This window comes from Apis laboriosa, unplaced genomic scaffold (assembly GCF_014066325.1).
Source record: "Apis laboriosa isolate Shangri-la unplaced genomic scaffold, ASM1406632v1 scaffold19_cov150, whole genome shotgun sequence".
Taxonomy (NCBI): Eukaryota; Metazoa; Arthropoda; class Insecta; order Hymenoptera; family Apidae; genus Apis; species Apis laboriosa.
Window position 1 is genome coordinate 2394222 of NW_025222278.1, and position 27698 is coordinate 2421919.

The 27698-nt window shown below is 29.5% G+C and overlaps 1 protein-coding gene across 3 annotated transcripts in view; it reads right to left on the reverse strand.

Moving 5' to 3' along the window:
* LOC122712172 (cGMP-dependent protein kinase, isozyme 2 forms cD4/T1/T3A/T3B) overlaps positions 1 to 27698 on the reverse strand; it is a 77035-nt gene that overhangs the window by 20331 nt on the left and 29006 nt on the right. Inside the window, exons 1-2 of one of the 3 annotated variants that reach the window (XM_043931591.1) lie at positions 16795 to 17321; positions 14020 to 14186 (exon numbers count right to left, since the gene is read on the reverse strand). In XM_043931591.1, the coding sequence (XP_043787526.1) occupies positions 14020 to 14186; positions 16795 to 17072 (445 nt within the window). In that variant the 5' untranslated portion in view covers positions 17073 to 17321. Of the gene's footprint in view, positions 1 to 7636; positions 8100 to 14019; positions 14187 to 16794; positions 17322 to 27698 lie in introns of those variants that run through there. The other 2 variants (XM_043931589.1, XM_043931590.1) reach the window with 2 other exon arrangements.

Here is a 27698-nt window from a genome sequence, read left to right on the forward strand (position 1 = left end):
CTATTCTTTGTTTAAACGAAACGAATAAAGATTCCTTCGAAGAAAATATGTAATTCGAACAATTAACATCAACTTACGTTAGAGATATCATTGTATGCGTAAACATTGAAATCATATTCGAACGATTAACACACAGGGATATCGTTATATACGTATACATAAATAATTGAAATAATTATATTTCTTTTAACAATGATTCAACAGAAAAAAAATTTGTGTCGGCCAACAAAGAAGCGGCGCCATTCAAGAATTTCTTCGACGTGGTATTCCATTCACGTAACCGTCAAATTAGCGTGTAGCGTGAAAGTAATTAGGATCTATAGCCGAGAAGAAACAAGCTTGCTTTCCCTGGCTTTGACGACCAAATCACGGAGAGAAACGATTCGAACCTCGAATCTCGGACGACAGCTGCATGCTGCTGTCCCTGTTGGTGGTCAGAGGCCATCTTGGATTATTTCGAAACCGAATCTTCCGAAATATTTGGCTTGCCGTATGTTCCAATTTTTTTTTTTTTTTTTTTGAAACAGGATCCTTTTATTTTATAATCGAGTTATAACTCACAACCCCTTTTTTGCGATAGCCAAATAAGTGTTAACGTAATTCTCGTGGAACATCTTTGAAAAGGGAGGGGGAAAAAGTGTAAGAAAAATAATTATTGAGACGATAATTTCGTTTTCGTAACAATAATTTAACAAAGTCGCAATGATTTCATCGAAAGGAAGGAATTCAATTCAATTTCAATACATGAAAAATCATTTTTCTTGTCGTTAATTAAAGGCAAGTAGCAATGTAGTATGACAAATGGGACGGTAAATATTATCCAATCTAGTTGAATGAAATAAGGTACAATAACTCTTCAATGAACAAGTTACTTAATCGACGAACATCTGCCTGTCTGAAAAATTAACAGCTAGTTTAACTAGTAAGAGACTAGTGAGCGCTTTTCACTTTGCGATTTTTATTCGTTCTCCAGGGATTGGAGAAATTAAACAGGAATTGCATTTATTTATTATTTAAATTAATCGAAAAATCTTCGAGATTCCCTTCCCCCTCAAACGTAATTAATAAATTATCGAATGAAGTTTCTCGAAAATTTTAAATAGGCCAATTATTATTATTTGTTTTACTTTTTAATTGTCGAGCCAAGTTTTGAATCTTTGAAAATTTCATTCGAGTTTCGTTTCTTTAATGAGATACGTGGTTTCTCCCTCATCCTTGGGAGAACCACGCTCGTGAGATTTTCTCAGCTTCGTTGGTTGGTTGACAAAAAAAAATGTTAAAGAGAGGATAGAAGCATCGATGATCGTGGTAAGTAAGACATCGGATTATACCAGATATTTCCAATTAAAACTTCTGCTTCCAACAAAAACGTGAGAAAATGGAGGCATTTAACGTATTGCATTAATTATCATATCTATTGAATCGACTAAGTGAAGCAATTGAAACGATATAGGATATATTAATTACGTTAGATTGCATATATATAATGGAATGAAATCGAGAAAATTGATATTTGTAAAGTTTATTTTATTTAAGGAATAAAAATTCTTGAGTAAATTTGAGTGATTTTCAAATTTAGATATATATATATATATATTTTTTAATATAGATTTGGAAAATATCGTCGAATAATTTTTCTTTTATTAATAATAAAGAAAAACGTCACACTTGGGTAATTTTTCGTGCTCACCGTGGAATAATTATTCTGAAAACTTTCATCAGCGAAACGTACTTTCATATCCAATTTTACTTCTTGTAAAATCGTATTTTGCCAGCCTATATCTATCACTCTTCCAAACGATGGCAAGATATTGGACATGTAAAAAGATTGCGTGTATATCTTATAAATAAAAGATATATCTACTTTTTTTTTTTTTTTAATAACTCCTCTTTATGAATTAATAATAACAATCTTGATAATTATCTGGAAAGCTGGAGTATATCTAAAAAAAATTTAAATCTTTAAATTTTAACACTTGTCTTGTGCAATTTAATTTTCTATCAAGGAATTGGCTGTAACTGAATGCGAAACCAGGGCAAAAAAAAAAAAAAAGAAGAACTTGCGTTAGTCCTCTTATCACTTCTTATCACTATTGACAAATAGCTGTCACTACGTAGGATGTATCTTTCTAGACGTGATTTATTCATATTTTCTGAATATTTTTTTCAATTTATTTTTTTAAATTCACTTTATGTCTATGTTCATCGTAAACATTAGAACTCCATCGATTAAAAACTGTCTGATTAATTGTTCACGATCTCACAATATTGTAAATATTTAATCGTTTAACCAACGACCGAAACGAGAAAATATATAAAATTTTCTTTTCAGATGGTGAAGACTGGAAGAATTTGAAATTACAAATTTCGAACCGATTTCTACATAAATCTCTGGCAATGATCGCGATGTAAGCGATCGAAAAAATCAAAAAAACAAAAAGAAAAAAAAAAAAAATAAAACAGAAAATGAGAAGAAGATTCGAAAAAGCGTGAAAGTTATAGAAGAGGAGATCGTATGAATAACAGATGAAACTCTTTCGTGTTGGAGTAAAAGCAATAAAACTGCACGATAGGATGTTAGAAGCTTCTCTCATAAAATGGATTGGCGAAGGAAAATTGTGCTAACGAGTAACCGTGTTTCGTGCTCCAGATAGTAGGGTATTAAATCCAGTCGTGATTTTCGTATGTGGTGAAGTTCGCATGCGATACGTGAAACCAAAGTGTATAATATGTATGCAGATGATATAAACAGAATTTATACGGAACGATACAATTAACATATTTAACTGATACACGTCGAATCTCGATGAAAACGAGAGAAATTATTTTATTCTGAGAAGAAGAAGAAGAAGAACAACAACAACAACAAAAAAAAAAAAAAAAGAAAAGAAAATAATTTCTAAAGTTGAATTAAGGTCAGAGAACATGTTCATCGACAATAATTGAATTGAAAATATATTTTATGGGTAATTAAGTTACGCAATTGTAATTAATTTTATCAAGTTTAATTATTATTACTTACGCTATAATTATTTTAACGATAAATAATATTAATATATATTTCAATGTTTCTGAAGGCGATTTTAATTTATATATTGACGTATATTTCGTTTTCCTTTTTTTTTTCCCCTCTTTGCAAGGATAAAAAGAAATATCGATGTGAAATATGAATGTACGAGGCGTGATTAGCCGACCAACAGTAATCACTTTTCGCGTTTAAAAGATAGGAGCATTAACAGGGTTGAGTAACGTTGCTCTTGCGATAGAGACGTCCGACCTAAATCTAGTTTTCACGATCGCTCACTGATAGGCCAGAATTAATCACACACAGTGTAGTGTGTATAATGTAAAAAAATATAATAATTTTATATTCTACTTGAATAAAAATATGAAATTTGCATTTTTTTTTTTTTTTTTTTTTTTACATCGATAAAATATATCACGATCGAAGAGAGTTCATTATACGCGATAAGATACGCGATGTTTTAGAGTTCTTCTAAGTCATCCTAATGGAATTTATCCATTATGGATAAATATTATTCGAAATTAAACTGTTAAACAAAAATTTCCCCCTTTTCGAATTTCAATTTTAATTCCGGTTTCGTGTTCGCGGTTCACTTTCATCGTCCACCACGACGTTGAGATTTCGTTGCTTGATCCCGATCGAATCAAGGACAAATATTTTTCACGATATTATACAAAAGCTGCGGTCGCGCAGTGATCGAGACTCGACCCGGATCTAGACGCTACTACAGCGAACGAACTGTGGTGGTAAACCAGTCTTCGCGGATATGTATACCGTCTAATTGACGTCCTCTGTCTAGGTTTGTGTTTAAATTTTTGATTAGATAATTTTCTCATTGTGAAAAGAGGGAAAAAATATGGAAATTGATATCTTCGGAGATAAACGTGAAAAGATAGATAGAAGAAGTTTAAAATACAATGCAATTCAATTCGTGATCAATTTGATTGTAGAATGTTCGAGCGTGATTTTCACGTTTTTTACTTTCGAATTACGCGAGATTTTATTCTATTCGATATAACGGATCCGTTAATCGTTTGCATTGTGGTTGGAATGAAGCGACACTAGCGCCACGCGACTGGTAACTACAATATCCAATATATCTTTATAGGTTTGCACGTTTATTTATTTTCTCTATTTATGCATTTTTTTTTAAATTACGTTTTCAATAATATTTCAAAAACTTTGAAAAAATTCTATTCTTTATTTTAATAGTAGGAACTAAAGTAATAAAATATGGAACTCGTAATAAAGTCAAGACCGAGATAAGAAAAAAGTAATGAAAAACAACAGTAACAATTACATTAGCGTTATCAATAACATTAATAGAAGATTTTTCTATCCAATTGTATATTATTTATACAAAAAAATGTGTAATCAAGAAAATAAGGATCTATTAATTTATAATATTAATTCGTATCTGAATTAATATTATTTAAAATTAAATCTCAAGGAAGTTTTTTATAGTTGAAATTTATTTTATTACACACTGGAAAATTTTTCAATCTCTATTTATTCATTTTTTCTAATGATTCTTTTCTGATAAAAATTTATCATTTGTTGTATTTTTCAATTCAATACGTTTTTTCTCGAAAATATAGTATTTTTATTTAAGTTCATTCAATTTATCTTACTTTAATTCTATTTTTATTTCTTTTGCATGATTTAAAAAAAATAATCAATTACGAAATATCTTTAGAACATTGTTCACAATGTTCACATTTTCTTTAGATTATCATTATCTTTTTTTTTTTTTAGATTCTGAAACAATGCTGATATTTTCTACCATTGAATACATTTCCATAAAGTCTCTTTCATTTCAATTTCGCGACTTTGGATTACTTTCGAAAGAATATAAAATATAATTTGACAGTAATAATTATTCTTTAAAATCATAAAGAAAAAGATCTAAAATTAATTATTTAAAAGATAATTAATAAATAATCTTTACAAATTTATTTCGATTAAAAATTTAATATTTAGAAAAAACAATTTAACTTCAATATATACGTACTTACAAAATCTCGAAATAAGTTAATTATTATCTGTTAATTATTAACAATTAATTCACTGACCTATCTACCTAATGAACAATCGATCGATATCTATTCCACGAAGAACGTATTCGAGAAAGGATCGTCGCCAAAAATGGCCATCACGTACTGAATTACTTAGAATATTTTAACCATTATGGTGATCAATCGAAAATAAATCAACCCTTAAGTCATTTCCTTATATAACTTTTGCCTTTTCAGTTGAATCTCACCAAAGAACTTTTGGATCATCGTCGTTACTTTTTCGTCATTTCCATATAAAGATTGTTCCTTTGTTCTTCTTCTTTGAGAGAGAGAGAAAGAAAAAAAGTTGAATTACAGATCCTCAATTATTATTAATTATAATCTACCCTCGTTCAATCGTTGAAACAGCAGGAAAGTTGACTAATGAATTTTTTTACATTCTATGCGGAAATATGTATGTTAGCCTCTATAATTAAATAGAAATCAATAAATTATATGAAATATTTTCTACGCAAGACTCTTATTAGATTGTTAATCTTCGTGACAGTGATTGCTTAATAACGATATTAGATGGATTATGAAAATGTCAATAGAAAGTAATTATTTAATGATTATTTTAAAATGATAATTCGACATCTTATCAAAGATAATTATCACTTAGATTTCACAGATTATTTCTCTCTCTTTTTTTTTTTTTTTTATTTAATCGTTTCTAATATTCTAATGTCTTTCTGAGAATGGTTATATTTTTAGATATATATATATATATATTCATCACTTTAATTATTTTAACGATAAATATATCTATAAATAATTATTTTCTTTCATCATTAAAACTTATGAAGCAAGAGATCAAAACTTGAAAATGATCTAAGATTTCAACACAATTATTGATTTTCAATAAATAAACTTCAGTAAAAATGAGAATGCTTGTCAATTTCTATTTTCTTTTTTAAAACTGCTTATCTATTGTAAGTTTATCTATACGTTTAAAATTTAAAATCTTTAATTTTTATCTTATTTATCGTTATCTTGTATTTATTTAAAAAATAAACAATTTTTAAGTTCTCTTCAACAAGATCAAACGACCTTTAACAAAAATATTTATCAATATAAACTATTACGAAATAAACGTTGTTTTTCTTTTTTTTTCTTTTATTATCAATTAAGAATCTGAAAATCACGAAATCGATTATCACACGAACGAATATCTATAAAAAGAGATAGAATCTAAATCTAATTCAATATCCTTTTTCCATCAATTATCTTCGAAACAGCAACCAATAATAAAAATCAACCTCACAGAGATCTATCAGAATCCAATCTCATCCAACCTACACATCTATTCACAACTTATTCTCGCGACCTTTCCAAAAAAGGGTCTCTAAAGCCATTAATCTTTTGCATACTAAATATATTCTAGGCACGATCGTTTCCTATAGAAGACGTGCGATTTCCTATGACCATCCAAATATGGTACGTCATCATTCAATTAACTGTTGCAACTCATTTTTTCACGTACTATGGAGCACTGTGCTTTTAATTAAAAAGTAACAACAAAGTAAATAAAAGAGACGTCGAAAAGATTTTTCAAAAATGCTATTGAACAAAATATTTTCACATTGTTATAAATGTTTAAATTTAACATATGTATTTATATTACTAATTTATATTTGCCAAATTTTTAAACTCGATTTTTTCGAAAATTTCAAATCGATCCTTTCACGAATATATTCTACGAATATATAAAATTAATAATAAATAATAAACTCAAAATATGAAATTTCTACAATTAACTTAAACTCTTGCCAAAAATTCAAAGTCGACCCTTCCTATATTTTAATATATAATATTCAAATATATAAAGATAAAACTAGAAAAATTTCTACAATTATCTTAAACAATTCTTGCCAAAAATTCAAACAAGTCAACTCTTCCAATATTCTAATATACAATATTCGAATATATAAAAATAAAACTCAAGATGTGAAATTTCTACAATTATCTTTAATAACTCTTGCCAAAAATTCAAACAAGTCAACTCTTCCAATATTCTAATATATAATATTCGAATATATAAAGATAAAACTAGAAAAATTTCTACAATTATCTTAATCAACCCTTGCCAAAAATACAAAGTCGATTCTTCCAATATTCTAATATATAATACTCGAATATATAAAAATAAAACTCAAGATGTGAAATTTCTACAATTATCTTTAATAACTCTGGCTAAAAATTCAAACAAATCGACCCTTCCAATATTCTAATATATAATATTCAAATATATAAAGATAAAATTCAAGATGTGAAATTTCTACAATTATCTTTAATAACTGGCTAAAAACTCAAACAAATCGACCCTTCCAATATTCTGATATATAATATTCAAATATATAAAGATAAAACTAAAAAAATTTCTACAATTATCTTAAACAATTCTTGCCAAAAATTCAAACAAGTCAACTCTTCCAATATTCTAATATATAATATTCAAATATATAAAAATAAAACTTGAGAAATTCCTACAATTATCTAAACAACTATGGCGAAAAATTGAAATTTCGTTAAAAAGGAGAAATTCTCTGAGGAATACCTTCGCGTATCTGTCGCCTCCTGAGCGGAGGAGGGGCGCCGGTTCTTCGTCTCCTGGCGTAGGTGTGAACCGGTACGATCAGCCTCGGCCTCGGTATGAGAAATCCACCTTTGTTATTTCCAGGCTGGTTGAGCTCGCTCGATTCGCTGTCACTGGTCCCAGTGCTGCTCGATCTCCTCGACTCCGAATCCTCTCTCGCGGAAGATCCAACGCGGCTATCCCCAAGAACACCCTCGAGCTGGGAGATCACCTCGGCGTAAGGTTGCCTGTATTCGTCCTCCCTCGACGGAGGCTTGCTTCTTCCATTGCTGCTCGTCCAGTTCACGCCACACTCTCGCCAACTGGCCTCGTAGAGAAGCTCCATGGCCCTCCCCCGAGTCGCGTCAGGGTCCAACAGTAATTCTGGATCCTCCAGCACTGCTCTGCCGGGGTAACTTCTCACTTTCATGGCTTGGATTCACTCACGATTCTTCCCTTTCCTTCTTTTTTTTTTTTTTTTTTTTCAAAGAATCCTTAAAAACTCGTCTCGTTTTTCGAGCAAAAATGTTCGAGTCGAAGAGGGTACAAGAACGATCGAGCTTCTTTTTCCTTTCTTTTTTTCGAAACGAAGAATTCTTACGAAAAGAAAAGTTGAGTATATTTGTTTCACGGAGTAGATTAGTTTTTCCTAGTCTCTCCTCTTCTTAGAATCCTTAAGATCTCGTCTATTTTAGAGACTATCTTGTTAATTTTACGGATATGAATTTACTTTTTAAATGAAAGATCCTTGACACGACAAATTGAATCAACAAAGATGAAGTAGAAGAGGCGTAGAGCGTTTTGTTAGTTTTAAATGAATTCTTGTTCAATGAAATCAGATGGTAATGGGATTTCTCTTTTTTTCCTCGAACACGAAGAGTAAAACCTGTTTATTAATTTTCCCTCTCTCTCTCTCTGTCGAGATTTTTATTATTTGTTCGTCTAAATCAGATAAATCAGATATAACGTCAGACCGTTGCTCCGGGTCGTTGGTTAGAAAGGTTTGGTCCAGTGAGACGACCTTGGGTATGAGTCACTGCGCTGGACATTTTCCAGCATCGACTTGCACTTTTCACTCGAGGATACAAGTCCCATCGATAAAATCTTATCACGGATACGCTCTCGAATAGCTAATTACCTCTACGAAATCACTTTTTCGATTTCGATCGATCAATCGAATTATCAATCAAGGGATGGTTCTACTCGATCGACACAAATCGATAGATAGAACATTCAAACTTACCACGTTTATTACGACGTTTATTAAGTGAAAAATATTCGACTCGACTTCTCGAAATCGAATTGTCTCAGTTGTCACAGCAACAAAATTGGAGACGAACGTATATCATCTGGCATTTATCCAGAGTCGTAGAGAGAAGATCGACGAGCGTCTCCTCCTCGATCCTCCTGCTCTCTTGTTTGACGTTCACGTCACCTCCCCGAGTCGAAACTTGCGAGCTCTTTAAATCCTACTGCGCGTAGTCGCATAAATCACACGGGCGAGCCACGTGTCCCACCCGTGAATCTCAGCCGGTGCACGGTTTTTAAACGAATCGTGGGGTTCACCGTCCTTCCAAGGGTTCCAACGGCTCCTCGCCGGTTCATGCTTCACGGCGGAGCGCAAATGACAGCCGACAGTCGGCGGAAAATTGCGAGTTGCGAGATTTTCGAGCGGAATAATTGCAGGCTGGCGCGGAGCGGAACAACGACGCAATCTATTTTTAGTCCCCGGCTCGATTTCTTCCGATACGAATCGTGTCCATCGATCCCACGGACGAACGGCCACCACGACTTCGCCTCTCCTCGCTCCTTTCACACCGTGCCTCCTTCCGTACCCGATCCTCCTCCATTCATTTCCATCATCCGATTTTTCCCCCGATCGAGCCTCCAACCACTTTTCGTCCCAACCACGAAAATCCTTAATCCTCTCGTGGCCGATTCAGAATATTATTAGTCGTCAGAGTAAACAAGTATTCACGTTTCGAGGATGAGGGGGGAAAATTTTTTTTCGAAAGCAAGAGTTCGAAACCACGAGGAGGAGAGAAACGAGGATGATCGATGATGGATCGTCCCTTGCGCAAGAGGGATCGATAGGATCGTAGTAGGATCGCGACGAAAACCGCGTTTTTTTTTTTGTCAGTGAGAGAAATTTCACTCGCGCGCGAGAATCGTTTGGAAAATTTTCGACCGAGGGATCGGAGAGTTCGGGCGAAACGGTGTCCTCGCACAAAGGGGGATCCTGACGCGAACGAGGACACTGGCAGGACCACTCCTTCGAGACTGACGCTCACTGACAGCGTTCACGACTGGTGAAATGTACGCCCGCAAAGAGCGTGCACACGAGAAACTCCCTTCCTCTCCGGCTCTCGACCGCCCCACCACGCGCGCTGTTCGCGAGAGAAAGGACAGTGGCTCTCAACCGAGCGTGCCTCCTCTCGGTGCAACCACTCCCACGTATGTACCGGGTGACTCGAGAATGATGCAACGAGAATTTTTTTGTTATTTAGGAATTCGAACGAGTGCATACATATGTAAACACGCACATATTTCAAAGATTCTTTTTTCGTTCTCTTATCGAAAACAAATTTTCGCGTATTCGGCACAATACTGGATATAAATAACGCGTTATATCTCGTTATATTTATACGTTGTATTTAAATTCGTTCGAATATCGAATATACATAATATTTATCTTACAAGACTATTTATCGAATCAGGTGTTGTAATCTATGAAATATCTAATGAAAATAGATCGACGAATTGTTTTTTTTTTTTTCTTAAAGATATTCACTTGTGTGAATAATTAATAAACAAAGTTATTAATTCTATCGAGAAACATATATAAAATTTTTGTTGAGAAAAGAATTTTTTCAAGGAAGGAAATGAATATCATTCTTTATGAAAAAAATTCTATTTTCTTGGTTCGTTACATGTATACTTGAAAATCAGGTTATACAAATCAGAAAGGGATTAATGATAAGAGGATATAGAGAAGAGAAGTACACCAGATATACTAGATACATTTTATCTGAATTTGTTTACCCTTTGTAAATCACAGTGAAATAATATACCCTAATTGTGAGAGTAAGATCAAGAGATATACAGAGGATGTTTGTCAGATATAGTGGGAACACATACAAGCAAAAGTGGAGCAATCTTGATTGAAAATGATTTCTCGATACTTATTTGTACTTTATTTTATTCCTTCCTTCCTTTATTCCTTTCATTATGTCATTATTTTCTATTTGTGGAATCTTTTACATTTGATTTTTTCGATCAACAACTCCAATATCAAAATCTATCTTCTTCTTTTTATTGATCCTGTACGAGTATCAATTTAGGGTAAAATTAAAATCTTTTTGTCTAAAATATTTTGATTTGTAAAATACACGTACATTTTTTCATAAAGATATGAAAAAAATGTTACAAAAGAGAATGTAATGTTAATGAAAGTATCGTAGATAATTTAATGCAATTATTTTGATACATTTTATGACACGGAACAATCTTATAAATAATATTATATCGAAGTATTAATTGCTATGCTATTACAGTATGCGAACTTCCGAGAGAAAGACCATTGATTCTCATTCTTTCTGATTAGAATAGATAAAGATTTATTTAATGTCTATTCATATGTCTGTATTTATGTAATGAACGCGACATTCAATTTTATTCTGATAAATGTAATAATTATTATAATGAATCATATTACTTTGCTAAATGGGACATAAATTTATTATTATTGCTGTTAAATAATTTATCTTAACATTCTCGTTTCTATGTATATAATTATAATATCATGTATAATTAATTATTTAATATATTAAATTTAATCTATCCTATATATCATAATTATCAAAATATTGATTCAAGAAGAAAATACTTAGAAGTTAAATCAATCGTTTCAAAGAAATCATTCGTGTCTTTAATTAAAGATAAGTTATTGTATATCATAAGTTATTTCAATCTTCTTTCAGTTAACAAATTATCTTTTATACGTATACGTTACTATAAATAAACATTCCTGCGCTGTAAAAAATTTTTTTTTCGTTTATTTTTCTTTTTTTTGTTTATATTTTTCGTATCAATAACAATAAATTTTTTTCTCGTTGAATAATGATGTCTGTATAATTAATTTGCGTAATCGCATTTCGATGTTAATTGTTACACGTTTACACAGTTGGCTTATAACGTGGTCATTATAAAGTAAAAATTCACGTTATTACGTTACACGTTGACCCATTACGTTCGAATTTAATTGTAGTATCGTTGCTGGTTGCGCAAAACGTCTGAATGCGTTCAACCGGTACCGGAAGTAAAAGGAAATTCGTCGAGAATGAAACTCTATATGACTGTACATATAAAATATTCGTGTGAAATTTCTTGCCAATAAAATGTATTATAACCATATTGGAAGTTTATATAATATATATGAAATATAAAAACAAAAACTTTATTGATGTAATATATATTAATAATATTTTAATTATATTTTAATTATTGATAATACTAGAAAAGAAAATTATACATTCAATGATGAATGTTATATAATAATAAAGGCAAATATAAATATAGTATGAAAAAAATATATATATATTAAAAATAATAAGATATTAAGATGATAAATATTATATAATATATAGTATATTAATAATAAATATTCATAGATTGATTCTAAAGGCAAAAAGAAACACGAAAGTTGATATACAAAAATTTTGCTCGGAGCTTATTTATTAAGTTAATGTAATTAAAATTTGCTTTCGGTGAAAAGAGATAGCGTTAGAGTGAGACAGCTTCATCTTTGTTACATTATCGCGCCACACCGCGGCGCACCGTGTCATTCTATCTCCGTCTCACTTCATCTAACGTTTAATTTAAATCCAACATACATCTTTCCATTTCAAATATTTAAATGTTTTCTTTTTTTCTATTTTTTTTTTTTTTTATAAAATAAAATACAATAAAATCAATTATTAAATTTTTAATCTTTTCTTGTTTCACTGACAATATTAAAACTTTGTCTTCCCTCCATGACAAGCAAGAATTCCAGAAACAAATTTTGAAAATTGGAAAATATCAGATGGATGTTTTGGATCCATTTTGCGCAATATGGAGCGAAATTTACTTAAATGCTGATTCTTATCGTTTCGAAAGAATGCGTCGTATTTTCAGCAACATTTTATTTATAACTACCGCTATGGGAACCGGTTTTTCGGAAGAAAAGGCAAAGCTTGAATCATTCGATTCCTGTAAAGAACGATGAATCATACGGTGCATAGTTTGCACCGCGGATTCAAATTGAACTTATTGGGAATTTCTCTCCGATCAAAATGATTTCAATATTGTTTTTAAATAATTGTATTCTGATTACTTTCTGTGAGCTAATTATTTTCTTTACCATCGGAGTGGAAAAAGGCGCGAAATTTAAGTTTAATCAATTTGTAAAAAATATGAACTTAATATACTCCGATTTATTAGATTTATCGATTTTAAAGAAATATTAAGCACTTTTCACATTTCAGCACTGAATAATAACTCAAAAAATCAAGTGATTTAATTAAAATGATAAATTTATTCATATTCATATTAATAATTTTTACGAATCGAAAAATGTGACGATCATAAAGGACAATAAAATTAATAAATTACGATTAATAAGAAAAATTGTAAATATTATATATTTATAAGGATATTAAAAAAAAAAAAACAAACAATCCAATGGAATTATATAAAGTCAAAGAAATTTCCGAATCACGACGCAAGAGGACGTAACAGTACACTATACGATCTCAACAATGGTTGACCTCGAGTTGTTCGACTTGGTGAATATAAACTGAAATTGTACGATGCGAGGAAGATTAACAGTCGTAACGATTCCGTCATTCATGAAACTCCTTTGTCATGGATGATTTTCCGCCCATGTTCATTAAAGCATGGCCATCTAACTATTTATAACCGGAACGTATGAAAAAGTGTAATCATGGACAACTTTGTCTAAGGAATTCATTATAATCGTTGAATGAAATCAATACAATTTCCATCATTGTTTCTTTTTTTTTTACTTTTTTTTTTAATTTATAATACTTTTTCGTTGTAACGGGACTTTTTTTTAATTAAAGAAAGAGATATATAAAATACAATACCCTTCTTCATAAGCATACGAACTTTTTAATAATTCTTTTCTAAGATAATATAGAAAGAAAAATAGAATTTTGAAATTAATTTCAATCATTTCTCTTCTAATTATATGGGTAAGTGAATATATGGTAATAATACCATATAATAAAATTATATGGTAATAAGTGAAACTGTGCAACACCTTACGAAAGAAAATATATAATTTGGACAGATTTGTGACTCACCCTCCATAACATACACAATGGAACCAACATCTCCTTCACGTATGATGGTTGAACCAGCCGAGAAGGTAACAGGATACATGCAATCCACGATCTCTCGGATCTGCGTCAGCTCGAGGTTCTTCATGAAGTCATTGTCCAAAATGGCTGCTTTGATCAGTTCACGAGATCTACGAACAGAAAAAAAAAAAAGAAACATGAAATACTTTCAATAATTGTCCATTTCATTTAAGAGAACAAAACAAAAATATAATCTAAACGTAAACTAAAAATAATAATATCATCATAATTCGCATAAAAATCATAAGATCAAAATTTGCAATACAAAAAGATCCAAATAATAAACTATTTCTAGACAATCTATCGTATCTTTAAATACGATAAATATTATTAATCGTAGAGTGGAATACGAATTTAAATGTAAACTAAAATAATAGTATTATCATAATTCATAAGATCACAAAAATCATAAGATCAAAATTTGCAATATGAAAACATCCAAATAATAAACTATTCTAGACAATCTATCTTTAAATACATATTATTAATCGCAGAGTGGAATATGAATTTAAATATAAATTAAAATAATAATATTATTATAATTCATAAGATCAAAATTTGCAATACGAAAAGATCCAAATAAGAAATTATTTCTGGAGAATCTATAGTATCTTTAAGTACATATTATTATTATTAATCGCAGAATGGAATATGAATTTAAAGTGCTCAAAAAAAAAGAAAAAGTACTTTACACGCGCGCACACCTTTGGTTATCAAACGATCCACAACATCAAGGTCATCTCCATTGATGATCAAATTAATCATCAAAAATAAACTTAAGAAAGTGTAATAAAAGCGTCGTCATTTCTAAATATACGACACAAGAGTTTGAGGTACGGCCACATTACTTATCTTCCCGTATATACTTACTCGGCACACAGCAATGTAACAGGTGCAGTGTGATAATAGTTCGGTGCTTTTGATGTTTCACTCGGAGAATAAATGCGAGCATTACCATCCTAACGTCAACTTGTAACGTTAAGCATCTTACGTAGCCGCTTAATGCGAAAATTGCTACGAGGATTCCTAGAATTTTGTTTGATTGAGCTGTTATAACATTTTTTTTTCTTCGTTAATACCGATCCACAGGAATTTATTCTTTTCTTCACCGTGAAATCGTTTGATAAATAACGTGTAAAATTGTACGATACTAATCGATCTTAATTTGATCAAAATAAGTTGTGATTTATCGCTGGATTTATATATACGATTTTCCATTCTATTAAAAATTACGTTTCAGCGTATGTTTATGTAATGTCCTTGGATATATTTATGGACTCGTGTCAGATTGTATTTTTCGATATTTTTTTAACAAGGCAATCTTTCAATTATTTTTTTTTTTTTTTAATTAATTTTAAGTTTTCAAAAATTTATTGGACGATGAATTTCGATAATTTTGGAAAAATTAGAATAAATTAGAATAAGTTGGGATATAGGATTTTTGTAATTAATTTAGATACGATGATAAAAATAAATTTTTGGAAACGCGAAAGTTAGGACGAATCGGGTATAGCTCGTCGATGAAAGAGGTTACTTAAGAAACGACACGAAGCGAAGTTAACGAAGCCACGTGTCGCGCATTAAAAATAGTCTGAATGTAACACCCTGTCACGTATTTTCGTTGTAACGCGATTTGTACAGGTGAAACCATGAGTTGAAAATTGCGCAACGCCATAACTAAATTTCACTCTTACAATAATTCTATGCTTGATCATTGAATCGATCTTTCTTGGCTTGGCTTCGAAGACAACAATAACGGATTACTATTATCGCTATTACTATATTGCATCGAGGTTATTAATAACGTTCTTTTAAAAGTACAAATTGTAATTATCTGCATCGTTATAAAAATTTTTAAACAAAATATTAGTATTTTTCTATAAAATTATTTCTATAAAATTCTGAGATTATAAAAAGGATTTAAAAATATCTCTATATTGTTTTTTTCCTTGAAATTGAATTTTTATGCAAATGTAAGAGAAAAAAATTGTCTGGATACATAATAATGCAATCTAAAAAAAGACAGATAAATACTAATCTAAAGAATATCAACGTGTATAAATAAACTATGATGAAAGATACGTAGGAAGATGAGAAACAACATGCATAATATTACGCTGATCTGTCACCGATGCATATAGATGTCACTAGATAACACTTCTAGTAACTTAAACGTTACCTAAAAACATCGATCAACTGCGTTCGAGAGCGGCTAATTTATTTGATCTCTGAAATAGTCGTATCTTCAAACTTTAGCAAAGCTTAACGTAAAAACAACATTTCATCATCGAGGTTTAAAAAAAGTATCTAAATTAGATTTAATAGATTAAGAAAGTTAAAAAATGAAAACTTATTAAAACTTTCGTGATTATTGATGGATCCTATAAACGAAAAATAAATATTTATAATTTAGTGTACAATATAGTTTACAATATAATTTACACTATATTTGTAAAATTGAGAAAAGATTGAGGAAATTTAGTGTAATTGAGAGTGACAGTGTCGAAATTATGTATATCTATGGATACAAAATTAGGATGTTGAATTTGATAACGTATCTCAAGATAATCGAAATAAATAATGCCTTCCCTTTTTTAAGCAATTACCAAAAATTCCAAAGACGTTAATGATTGTTATCGTTAATGTTTTGATGCCTCTATTGAAAAATGTATAGAATAAAAATATAATCGAATATTATACCGATGAATTCTGTAGTACCTTTGAGGTTTCTGAAACTTCACGATTACCCTGGTGTCTTTGGTAAGAGGCTCGGCGGAAATTGCCTGTCTCTTGGCTCTTTGGCCAGATCCAATGCCAGTGGAGGCCAGGCTGAAATCGACGATCTGCCGGAACTTGTCGATCTCGTTCTGAAGATATCGAATGGTAATATCTCGTTCTTCCAAAGCTTTTTCGAGCATCTCGATCACCTCGTCGCGACGTCGTAACGCCTCTGTCCTCTCGTACAGCAATCGTTTTAGATCTCGTATCGAATCCATGATTGGGAAATATCTCTTATTTATTTAATTTAATAGATAATTCGTTCGCCCTTGGAATATTTTAGGAGGGAGGTACATGTGCACTGAAATTTCCGTATTCTTAATTGCTTTAATTAATTAATTTAATTTGATTTTATATATCTTATACACTTTTACTTCTACACTGATGCTTTCTTTTTTTCGTTGGATCACTTTTGATGTGTAATTGATATCCTTTTTTTTTAAGCTCGTACTGGAGGATAAGTTTTTGAATCGTTTCAATGATTTATATTTCTTCTTCACTCTGCACGTATTATTATTGTTATTTTAATGCAATAATAATTTGTTAGGAAAAAATTTTAATAAAATGACATTTATTAATGAGATTGGTGATTCTGAGTGGAGTAGATTGTTTGATATTTCACCGATTTATAATGTTTGAATATTTAAAAATTTAAAAATTATTGGATTATTTCGTCATACAATATTCAAGAAATATCGAATTATTTCGATCATATGGAAAGCTACTTTAAAAGAATCGTGATAGATAAAAATATCGTCATAAATTAAAACCTTCGATGTATTATCTCTCAAGATATCTGAGAAACAAATTTAAATTAAAATATCTGCTAAAGATAAAGTTGTATATCTGATTTGAATCGTATTTTGAAAACAATTTGGGACAATTCCATCCATGTTTAATGAACGTGTTATTATCGTTTGCAAGGAAATTAATATTGCTTGAACTATAAATCTGAATATAGATAGATAAAGATCTAAGCGGAAGCAAATAGAAATAGAGCTTCCCAAAGATTATTAAAATTCTTCTATAAGATCGATAGATCTGGAATTCACGATTTTACGATAACAATTTATTTTGAAATTCGCTCATCGACTTTGAATCGAATGTCAACTCGAATCTCGTAATCGAATTAAAGTAAAATTTCTTATACGCTGTTTCAATAATATTCAGAATATGCTCGTTAATTTTTCTCATAAACGTGACGAGATATATATAAATTCATTAGAAATAATAGAAAATCTTTTTCCTTTAGGTCAAACATTCCATGCAATAATAAATCGCAAATGCAATCAATCGTTTTGATAAGGAAGTAAATTCTAAGTTATTATTACTACACATTTTATGTAACTGATAATTTATATTAAAAAAAAAAAAAAGAAAAAAAAAGAAAAAAAAATATTGAAAAGAAAATTGGCCGTTTTGATGGAAGACGATTTTTCTTTTTTTTTTAATTTTTTTTTTTATTTCTTTTTATTTTTTTCTCCTTTGCATCAATTTGTTCCAGCAAGATACCAGGTATTCCGATTATGTAATAGCAATTTCGAACGTTCTTGAGCTTCTCTGATAGAATCGAAGTAGGTATACGTACTTTCGAAAATAACCGTGGAATAATAATGATCGACACTTCTGACGACTAGTTGGTGTCTTGTCAGCCTTCCTTTTGTATTTTGAAGCAAGAATAGAATAGAGTTCGCTTTCAAAATTATTTAAATTATATTCATTCCTCTAATAATTGGACTTCACTAACGCTATACGATAAATTTATAATTACTTTTGCCCAAGAAACTTAGATGTATANATTTTATTGCTTTCCAATTTTTTTACGACGTTATTTTACACAATTGGTAAAGAATTATTTTTTAAATACTTTTTTTTCTTTGTAACCCTGTGATTAATCATATTGAAATTATTTCGATCGACGAGTGTATGATTCGAGCAAAATTTATAATTAATAAAAATATCGACATCCGGAAGTGTTACAGATAATTTTAATTTGTCAACATGCAAGTGAAAATTTAAAGAATCATTTCGATCTTAAAAATTGCCTCGATCTATTTGAATAAACGGAATAATTTTATCGAGTATAATTTTATCAAAATAACCAAATATAATAAGATTTTTAAATTATAAGGTTTAAAAAAAAAAATTTCATTCGAAAAATACCAATTTCTGGTCACGATTAAATTTTTAATAAATACCTACGATCTTCATAACCGTCATAATATTATTTTTGACGTAATTGTTATCACCCTTATCTTTATCTTTCTACGAAAATATCACTATTTTCACACGAAATCTCACGTGTCACATCAATCACCATTTCGATACGATCTTGAAAAACGATCAATAAAATTCACAAAATTTTCAAACTTCTTAAATTTATCCTTCTACACAATTCAACATTCTTTATTCACACCAAACAAACTTCACTTCATATAAATACATATATATTAGAAACTTTGCAAATTGGATTAATTAATTTTTTTAAATCTTGTCGATTAATTTAAAATTTAGATACAACACAGATTTCTTTTAATAATTTACAGATATGAATGTGGATATCGCACGATATTTCTCATTTCGATCGATGTTTGTTGAATTTGTGACGAAAATATCGAATTGGATCGATCGATCGCGATCGATGGAGACGCAGAACCGTCACTTGTAAGAGTCTCCGTCGAACTAACGAGAAAGGCGGTAGATTTGCTCGAAAGAACTCGATGCTCTCTCAACGATGATGACTGTCGATTAGTGTGAGCTCGTACGGGAAAAGGGATTCACTTAATTGTATGTTAATACGGGATTGAGATAGTTAATGTCTATTTAATTGCTCTAAGAATCGATATATGATTGTTATATATATATATATATATTTATATATATAAAATTGCGCAATTGGGCGATTAATAAGGGTGGAGAGAAGAAACGAGGGATGTTGCGAAATTGTTTAGTTGTTGGAAAAATCGATTTTTTTGATCCTTTCGACGTTTTTAAAAGTATTTTTATTTAATTATTTTATTAAACAGATGGTATTTTAGTTTGGCAACTCGAGGAGATTTTTTTTTTAACGAAATTAATTTAATTATTAATTATTAATTATTAATTATAAGCGTTATAATTCACTTGATATGAAACGTACGCAGTTTTAGATTAAAATTCGCAAAAGGGAAAAACGATTACGAATTTCCTGCTCTTTCTTCTTAATTTTTTATCCTTCAATCTCACTTATCTTTCCAAGATTATTAGCCAATTTTAACTTTGTCAGATTGTTAACCAATTTCTGGGACAATTACCCAATTATGATATTATTACCTAATCTCACTTTTAATCTTTGGCTATTTTACATTATCCTTCAGTTACGAGTGTTACTAAAAATAGATTCTTTTAATTTGGCGCAAATCTGATATAAGATTCACTCGTAATCACACATGTGTAATTGATAACGACATCTATTCAAAAAATACAAATTGATTAATTTCGGGTTAAAATTATTTTCAACTCCTCTCGATTGCATAATAAATTAATGCAAAATAATCGAATTACAAGCAAATTGAAGAAGATTATTGATGTAGAGATTTGATAAATTAATATATTTATTATGCACAACTGTTCAACATATTTTATTTAATTAAATATTAATTATTATTTAATTAAATAACAATTCGATTCTATTTTTTATATCGAAAGTAACGATGGATAATTTATTTCACGTGAACGATTTGATTCGTTTGTTAAAAGCAATTTGACGAATGCTCGATGAAGTCGTGATCGGGTTTAATTGCTTAAATTAAGTAGCCTGGAGGAGATCGAATCTAGAAAATTCTAAAGAATATGTACAAGGCTATTAAAAACCAGGATCAAGATTAAATTTTGTCTCGTTGATATTTTTTAATATTTGATCGTCAGTTTATCCGAGTGACATTATTTTCCAATTTCAATTCCAATTTTCTCAAACTTGGAATGTAATCAATAACGAATTTGCTGAATTTCAAAATCTTTTGATCGAAAGATAAGAAAATTTTTAAGCATAATTAATTCCTCTTCGTTATTAGAACTTACTGAACGAACTGAATTGAATTATCAAATGTCAACTAATTTACGAACAAAATGAAAGTATTAAAAATTATTCTATATAAATAAAAAAATAGAATTATTAAAATTGACTTTATTAATTTATGAAATAAATTCTATGAATTCGTTCATAAAAATAATTATAAATAATAAATAAAATTCTTATGAATGTTTATCATCATAGCTCAAGCAAAATGTAAATCCAGTGAAACGTGAAATGTAACCATTATTAAATCTTCTTTGAAGATATAATCAAAGTATCAAAAATCACCACTCACAGATTACCAACCGTAAATTCGATCAGTAAAAATAATCATTAACTCTCTCCCTCCATCACTGAGATATCTCCACTGTCTATTTTAACATCTCTATTTTTAACTGTTTTATTATCAACACACTTAAAGCGGAAACCAAATTGTGAATCCTTTCCCTTCGTAAATTCTTAATTTTTCACTCTATTTCACTCTGATCATTAATCTTTTAATATCAAAATAATTTGTTTATATCTCAACATGAAAAATTTCTGTGCAAATACTATTCAAGACATTATTTTTATTCCATTATTATCATTCTTTCCTAATTCTTAAATCTACGTTATTTTAACTTTAAAATATATTCATTATACAAATTCCAAAATATAACCATATTTAAAAAAAAAATTTCTTTAAATTTACATCTATCCATTTCTATCGTAAATTATCTTGAATCTATATCTAAGTTCTCAAAGTTCTCAAAGTTATATATATATTTTTTATATTTCTTCTTATTCCAAAAATAAAAATCAAAAAACAAAAATTGACATAAAAATTCTATCTTTCCTAAATTAAATTTATATCTAATTTACATCAGAAAATTTATCACATAAATCTCTCACTTCTTTTTTGTACTTGTTTTTTCGACCATATAAGTGAAAACACATAACGCATTATCAACATTGTTATCATTAAATTGTTTAAATTTCTATTCGTAGAATAGAAATTCTACATTTGCAATTCGTAAATCTACTTCTTATTTTAATTCCAAAATCTCCCGTTACAAAAATTCTTCGCTATTCCTCGCTTCTTATACTTGTAATTAATCTTTTTTATTATTTCTATTCCTTGGATATGTAAATCCAAACGATATAACGATACCACTGTCCATTAAATCAATCAAAATAAATTATAAAAAATTCTTTCCTAATTCTCAAATCTACGTTATTTTAACTTCAAAATATATTCATTATACAAATTTCAAAATATATTCATTATTCAAATTCCAAAATATAGCCATATCATTTAAAAAAAAAAAATATATATATATATATGCAAAATATGCAAAGATACAATCTACCTTTCCTAATCTCATCAAATTCGCATCACTCTCTCTCAAAATCTTCCATTACGCAAATTTTTCCTCGATAAATTCAATAAATATGCAAAATACGCATAATCCACCCTTTCTCCCTAAAATTCTCGAATCCTACATTAATCCCAATTAAAATTTTTCATTACTTCAAATACCATAACATTAAACATTCAATTCTCAAAATAAAACTTAAATTACTTCGATCCACCGATTTGGCAAACACAAATTTTTCAAAAAAATTTCAAAATTTCCCAATAACTTCAACACCACAACCACTGTTCCACTCTTCCATACATGTGAACACGTAGATACACGTATGATCGAACTCCAATCAAAATTAGCGACGGAACGGTTTTAAATAAATTAAGGAAAAAGAAAAAAAAAAAAAGGAAAAAGAGAGAAACGCGAGGAGCGACAACGCAGAGGCGACGCCGCAAAGGTCCTCCGCGAAACTGATCCGAAAGGACCAGGCGCAAAAGACAGGCCGTGGTCTACCGTGGCCGCGTAGGGCGAGAGACTAACGAGACTAACTCCGTGTTCGCGCACAGTCTATTTTTGAGATATAATCGCGACTCGCGCTTCCTCGAAGCCAGAACGCGTTAGCGTATGTAACCCAGCGTAGCAACGTCGACCTGGCCACGATCTGCGTATTTCGAAAAAGGCCCCCTTTCACCTGGCTGCCTCTATGCCTATGTTCTAACGTTCGTGACCGGCCTTCGATTTCTTTCGCACAATTTCACCGATTTTTCCCGCGCCCCATTTCCGAATGGCGGATGGGTTAACAGGTGGTATTCGATCGATAGTGTTATTGTATTATTGTGGATGTGTATGTACAACGTGTGATTGGGGAAATTTGAGTAAAATATTTGCGTGCGACACGTTGTGAAATTGTCGTGAAATATATAAGTATGCGAGTATAACGGAATAAATGGGATTCGTTGAGTAATTTTGTTTTAGAATATCAAATGTATTCGATATTTATATTCGATAGTGTAGTAGTAGTAACGTTGGAATTGTATGTAATAATGAGTGTTAAATTTTAGAATAATCCTCGTCACTTTCAAGCAATTAAAAATGAAAATATCTTTTATGTGTAACGTAGGATTTAATAATATTTACCGTGAATAACAAAAAGAAAATAACAATAATTTTTGTAATTTTAATAATGAGTGTTAAATTTTAGAAAGATCCTCGCCATTTTCAAGCAATTAAAAATGAAAATATCCTTTATGTGTGATGTAGGATTTAATAATATTTACTCTGGATAACAAAAAAAAAAATAAATAGTGAATAAAAATAAATAGTAATTTTTGTAATTTTAATAATGAGTGTTAAATTTTAGAAAAATCCTCGTTACTTTCAAGTAATTAAAAATGAAAATATCCTTTATGTGACGTAGGATTTAATAATATTTACCGTGGATAACAAAAAAAAAAATAACAATAATTTTTGTAATTTTAATAATGAGTGTTAAATTTTAGAAAGATCCTCGCCACTTTCAAGCAATTAAAAATGAAAATATCCTTTATATGTGACGTAAGATTTAATAATATTTACCGTGGAACAAAAAAAAAAATAACAATAATTTTTAATGAGGAATATGTAAAATGTTTACTTTGGGGTACTTTGAACATTGAATATTTCCAAGAGGACAATAAGGAAGAGGCAGAAACATTCAAACAACTTTTCCGATCGTGTATGCAAATATGTTTAATAAATGTACACACACAGGATATAAATGACGCGTATAGTAAAGCCAACTATCGGTAAATTGCACGTATTTATAGAAAATGTTTGAATTCTAATTTTTTTTCAATTTCAATTTCCTTACCTTCAAATATTCTCAAAAATATTCAAGTTATTCACAAGTTAGATTCACAAGTTTAAGATTAAGATTAAGATTTTTCATTCATCAATTAAGTGGATATAAGATATAATTATAATTTTCTTACTTACTTTAAAATTGTTGTATGAAAACAATATGTGTGTATATATATATATATATATATATATATATATAAATAAATATAAATCGTGGAATATATTTGTTCTTTCAAAGGTGTATGGTGTAATAATACTTGTCTAGAATACCAGAATAGCAAAGGATACGATCAGTTATGTGACAACGTTCCGTTTATACAGGGTTAACGAACTTGGGCTGTTTTGGATGTTGCGTATGCTAAAAGAAAGGCGAGGAGTTGCTTCATTGACTTTAATGCAGATAACTCCTGTCCACTAGAAATTTAAAATAATGCTAATTTTTAACCAGCCGCTCGTTGAGAATAGATTGAATCTAAAATTAGACGAGTGACAAATATCTGTCAGGTGATTTTAAATTTTGCAAGAGATAATTGGATAATTTCTTGCTCCTCCTTTAAAAAAAGATTATTCCGATATATTTAGATTCTAACGAAGCTTTAAGAATAGATATGGCGCGGTAAATTTAGAAAAGAAATTTAAAATTTAAAAAATTTTTTTATTCGGAGAATAATTTGTTTAATGTCACGTTTCGGTGAGTTATATGTAGTAATTTTTTTAACATCTCCATCCTCTTTCGTTTATTTTTAAGCCGACAGTAGCTTGAAGTGGGACTAAAAGGTTATTGACCCAAAAGTAAACTAAAAAATTTTCTCTAAAACATAATTAAAATAAAAGGAAGAGATTTTTATAATAGACTTAAAAAAAAAGGAAAAAAAAGTAAATATATGATTATTTTTAAAATTTATTACTATTTATGTAATTATTGTTGAAAATGTGCAATCAAAATAATATTAAAAGTATTATATTTATCGTAAATATATAAAAATATCACGAGTATTAAATCTACCAAATGAAAATGTAGAAATAAAAAAAAAATTGCAACAACAAAACAATTGCAACATGTACAATTGCAACGTACAAAAATCACAATGGACATTACGTTTTTAAGTTGCATAATGACCTACGTTAACCCATAATTTAGTAAGATAGCGATCATTTTTACTCTACTAGTAGTATTATATTAGTGGTACACAACAATATATTACAACTATCTTACATCAGACGGAACGGTTTAAAAACCTGTCGGAGATAAAACTGATGGGTTAATTAAAATGCATCTTCCGTACGCGTTTGTGACACAAATAGAAGATATTGTATTTATTTTTAATACGATGCTCGAAAGGAAACGAGAATTGGTAATAAATTTTCATAAAGATCAAATGATGATGATTAATACGAATCATCAGACGAATCATCGATCAATCTATATTTTTACATTACACAAACATAAATATGATTTTACAATCATGACGCTTTCTTTTTATGATCTCTCGAATTATTAATCGAAGAATTCGTAATGAAAATAATTTTTATCCAATTTTTGTTATTTATCGTATCATAATTAATTCATTTCAGATGCAATTCTTTTGCGATATAATTATAAACGATAATGGATATTTTGTTAGATAAAAATTTAACTTTGCCAACGAAGGAAAATTAAATAATTAAATTTTAAAGTAAATAAAAATAAATAAAAGATTAAAATAAATAAAAGAAATGGTTTAAGTGGATATAATTTCAAAGTTATTACGACAAATTATATTTTTTTTTGATTTGTATTTTTCAAAGTGTTAGTATTCCTATTAAATATAATTAAATGTAAATATTGTAATTATATAATCTGTTAAAATATGCAAAATATATGCGAGGTTTATATTTTCGTAAAAAAATATGTGTAATTATCTAGTTAAAAATATATGTGATTACATACGTTACAATTTATTTTTTATACAAAAATGATATATTTCTTATATTTTTATTAATTTTAAATTAAATTAGAATTTTCGTTTTTATATCTTGAATTTCGTCACGAAATCGAGTCGATTCATTTTTGTAACGATTTAAGAAAATACAAGAATCTTATAAAATGATAAAAAGAGTAAAAATTATTTTTAACGAATAAATAACAGCTTATTATTCATCACTGCTACGTAACTACATAATTTTCAACTGATTATTTCTTGTTTTCCTTTTTTCCTTTATTACGAAACCTCCCGTTGCGGAAAAACGAATCATTGACAGAAAATTATGATCATTCCTACTTGGACGAATGCAATTACTTGATACTATTTTTAGAAAGAAATATATATTTATATTTGTTTCTTTATGTACTCAAATAAAACGTTTTATTGCTTCTCGAATGTCACGATGTAATTTGATCATACATATTTTCTATTAAATTAAAAACTGGCAACTAAAAATTATTTATATTCATAACAATAAATACATAAATAAGTTACATTCTATTAAAATTAAATACGTTTAAATGAAATAAATAATTAATTAATAAATAAAGAGGTATTCTTCTATTCTTCTTATTAAAGAAAATAATAAAAATTAATTAACAGGACGTATAAATTATATATATATATATATAAAAAAATTTAGTTTTTTAATTAATAATCTTACTTGTCACTTTGATCACTTTGATCCAAAAGAATGTTTATAATTAATAATTAATTTAAACTCGCGCTAAGTTATTGAATTAATATATAAAAAATTAATAATCATACTGTTAAATGTACGTATAGTTATTTTTAATAACCAACATGTTTTCGAAGCCAAAATATAATTAAGATTAAGAGGAACAGGGATGATTTCGATTGAATTGGCAGTAGAACAAGTCGATAATTTTAATAAATAAATAAATAAATACATAATATGTGTAATTAATCAATTAATTTCCTTGAATATTATTACATAAACACAATGTAACGTAACTATTATTAAAATTCTCTTACTTACTATTTAATAAATACCTACTATTTAATAAAAAAATTGCGACGATTGAAAAGAATAATTATCTCAATTTATCGCAATAATTTAATTGCCTCTGTTTCCTTCGTAACTTTTTCATATATCATATTTTTCACGAGTTACGGTACATACACTATCGCCCATAAAGAGTACAATTCACGTTTCATAAACCCAATGTTTTACAGAAAAATGCTGGCACTGTTCCGACGAGGATGTACGTGGTCTCGAAACGAGAGAGACCTTGCCTCGTTTTTCGTACACGTATCTCCACAAAGGTGTATAAGTGACGTGGATTGTGTGCGGCCACTTGCACGTAGCCACGATCCTTTCGAACACACGCTGTCCATTGCGGGAATCGTATCGTTTGAATTATTTAAACGGCGTCCGCCGAAACCTTCGCGTTTCCGTTTCGCAACCACGGCCGCGCATGCGCGGATGAGGCGGGATGCTAGCGAATCCGGCATTGTTTTGCAAGCGCCTTTGGATGAGGACGAATTTGCTCAATGGAATCGGTCGAGGATTCTTGTGCGTGACTGCATACGCGATGCGTGCGCATATTGTTTGGCATTAGTCACATTTGGTGCGTTTGTTGGAGAGGAAATTTGACAGCGTTGTTTTTTGTCGATTTA